Genomic DNA, 3,230 nt, shown 5'->3' with positions numbered 1-3,230 from the left:
GGGCAAGGGCCATCGACGGAAGAATCCTGAAGACATCATGGTCCGCTCGTGGTCACGTTCTATCCCTGCTTCCGAAAGAAGACCGGAACAAGAAAAGAGGACTCGTGTAGGAGCTCCTAGATGGAGAAAGTAAAGGAGTTCTTGTCTGTCTGTTAGCGTATGGTGAGTGAGGGCGTAGGTAACGACGAGAAATGGAGGAGGGAGGAAATGGTCTGTGACTTCGGAAGCGACCGCTCTCCCTCGAAGTGCGATATAGACACACATAACCCTCGCCGCACATCTTTCTGCAGACGCAGAGAGTTCATTGGCTTCTGGACCTTCTTGTCGTGATCAGAGCACGCTTCTCGCGCTCGCTCGAGGACCGCTCCGCCGCGATCGGACTTGAGGGTGAAAAGTGAAAAATAAAAGCGGAACAAACGGAAGCGCGGCCCACCGGCACGCAGACGCGGCGGGGCGCGGCTTTCGAGCGGTTTATAAAAGCCCCAAGTAGAGCAATCGGCTTTCCAGTTCCGTTTCAGAGTGCCCAGTCGACCAGGCTACGGTTTCTGCTTCCCCCTCGTTTCATCTTCGAAAGCTACCTTCTTAATTTTGTCGTCGCTGCTGCAGGGGCCTTGTAAAGCGCAACAATGATCCTGGTGAGCTTTTAGCTACATTTGTTATTTCGAATGATATTTTGTTTTCGCTGGCCGCGTGAGCGATTAAAATTTGATTTATAGTCTCGTATGCGACAATCATGCAGGACTACTCCCTCTGTAGGCGACATTTTGGAGATTGCAGCCTGCTGCAGACTAACGGGCTCGCTAGCGTTGGTGTTGAAGCCAGTTTCCCGTAGTTTTAAGGAATGAAATCGGGGTATATACAAATAAGAAAAATGAAATGCAAAAATTTTGTATAAAGGACAACTCATGATGTGAGGTGGATAGATGGCTAAGTGAACCCGATTGCTTTAGAGAGCTTTTTACCTGCCTTACTGGCCGTGCAACGAAGCCGCGGAAAAAAGGACAATTAATCGCCCCCTATTGGTGGTTCTCTTCTTATTTTCTTGGAAATCGTTAATTTCAGAAGTGCTTCTGCGTTTCACGCTTGTAATGCGAAGAGAGGATAACCGATGGTCGCGGAGGGTAACAAACTGGATTCCAAGGGAAGGAAAGCGTAGCAGGGGGCGGCAGAAAGTTAGGTGGGCGGATGAGATTAAGAAGTTCGCAGGGGTCAAGTGGATGCAGCTAGCACAGGACCGGGTTAAGTGAAGAAATATGGGAGAGGCCTTCGCCCTGCAGTGGGTATAATCAGGCTGATGATGATGATGATGATGATGAATGCGAGAACAGTAAGTTATACGCTGCATTGAATACACCGCTAGAATGCACGCCATGTATCTAGTGTGCTGAAGGATCTATAAACTCGTGTTTTGAACTATGCCTCACGAATTATACGACACGTCTCATTGCGCATCTTACGAGAATGCGTGAAATGCACTCTTTTGGTCTGCTAATAATGCAAATCTTCGCAGAGGCTACTTCTACCTCTCAGCGTCATCGCTGGCACTCTGGCTACCCCAGACGATGTCGTGTACGCTTTCACCGGCTACGGCAACGTCCTTGGCGGGGGCTTGGCCGTTCCTGGCGCCTCCAGCTATGAGCCGCTGGAAGTCGCAGCTGCAGAAGAAGCCCCTCAGAAAGTGAATGCTGCCCAGCGACAGACATCGACCGTTACTGTTCTCGAGAAACCATCGAGATTGCGCCTAGCCCGTCCACCAGCGGTGACCGTCCTTCCGAATACGGCAGCCCAGGGAACCGGCACTGTGACGACCTTCCCTGTCGGCGCTCCAGCCGTCACCTACCAGCGGCCTGTGTTCTTTTCAGCGCCCCCGCCACCAGCATATCAGCAAGTTGTCTACCAGCCACCCGTTTTTACTGCTCCTGCACAAGCTCCGGCTGCAGGCACCAAGACAGTCGTGTCCACAGCTCAAACAGCGGCCCCGGCAGCAAAGGCGAAGACTGTGACCGTCACAACAAACGCCGCTGCTGCTGCTCCCGGACAAGCTGCGGGTGTAACCCTCACGAGACCCGGATCTGTCACCGTCGCTAGGCCACTAGCGGTGACCTACCCACCAGCACAGACGTATCTCTTCCAGAGGCCGGCGTATGCCCTGCCAGGTGGTGCCGCTGGTGTCCCCGCACCAGTCCAGTTGACATACATGAGGCCCCTGTATGCGCCTCAGTACGTCCAGGCAGCCCCCGTGGCAGCCCCCGTGGCCGCCCCGGTTGGCGCGGCGTACCAGCGGCCCGTGTTCGCGTACCCTGCTGGCGCGGCGGGAGCGGCAGCAGCGCCATTTACCGTGGCCTACCCTGGCCACATGACCTACCCTGGCCACATGGCCTACCCGAGGACTCTGGCCGGGGCTCCCGCCTTGTATGCGGCTCCGCCCGTCGCCATGCCGCTGGCAGCAGCCGCACCTCTGGTGTCAGCCATGCCGTATGGTCTGACCAGGCAGGTGATCGCTCCATTCCCCGGAACTGTCGCCGTGGCGAGACCGCAAGTGGCATATCAGACAGGGGCTTACGCGCAACCAGCTTTTGGCTCTGCCTTCGGCTACGCCCCAGCTCAAGTTGTTCAGGGGACGCAAGTGCTTAGGCAAGCTAAAGCCTAAAAATAATCCGGATCTGCAAGGTGAACTAAACTGGGAGTGGGATTCAAAATCGAGTTTTAGTTCTTTAGGTTGAGACAACAAGGAAGATTTGGCGCAGAGATGCGAGTTTGTTTTGAGACGGCAGGCAAGCGGCGGTGTTATAGAAAATAATGAGCCGGGGGTCTTGAGCAAGGAATTGAAAGGTGCCGCACTTTAGACACACGGTGGTGCGTAGAGTCGAACAGCAGGTCTGAAGGCTAACTCGAGGTCACCCGCTGATTCCATACGTTTACGCTGCATTAGTGCAAATATATAACGCCGTCTTAGTGAAAAACAGCACACGGGTTTAAACAAACGTGCACACATCCCATAGCATTAATGCTGTTTTCTGAAGCTTGTAAGGTGCCAGAACTTCCGGAGATGTATGCTAGAGATTACACTTGCGAAGCATTGCGTGGAAATATTCCGCAGGAAAATACCTCTGTTCTGAGGTTGGTTGGCAATTACCTCTGTATGCCTGTTTTAAGTGGGAATGTCGAGGGAAGTATGCAAGCTGTGAGAGCTAAAAAAGAGCACGTAAAGGGAACTCTTTCGTTTTGAT

The 3,230-nt window shown here is 53.3% G+C and overlaps 1 protein-coding gene across 1 annotated transcript; it reads left to right on the top strand.

The window, feature by feature from the left end:
* The first annotated feature begins 626 nt into the window (after positions 1–626).
* On the top strand, positions 627–2,650 carry LOC146189135 (uncharacterized). Its single transcript, XM_084604049.1, has 2 exons — positions 627–635; positions 1,511–2,650. Exons 1-2 carry the CDS (start codon positions 627–629, stop codon positions 2,648–2,650), a joined length of 1,149 nt encoding a protein of 382 aa, XP_084460175.1.
* Positions 2,651–3,230: the final 580 nt, after the last annotated feature.

This window comes from Amblyomma maculatum, chromosome 5 (assembly GCF_055883805.1).
Source record: "Amblyomma maculatum isolate TAMU_Amacu chromosome 5, ASM5588380v1, whole genome shotgun sequence".
NCBI lineage: Eukaryota > Metazoa > Arthropoda > Arachnida > Ixodida > Ixodidae > Amblyomma > Amblyomma maculatum.
The sequence above is the reverse complement of the archived record's forward strand: the minus strand, read 5'-3'. Positions and strand labels throughout refer to the sequence as shown.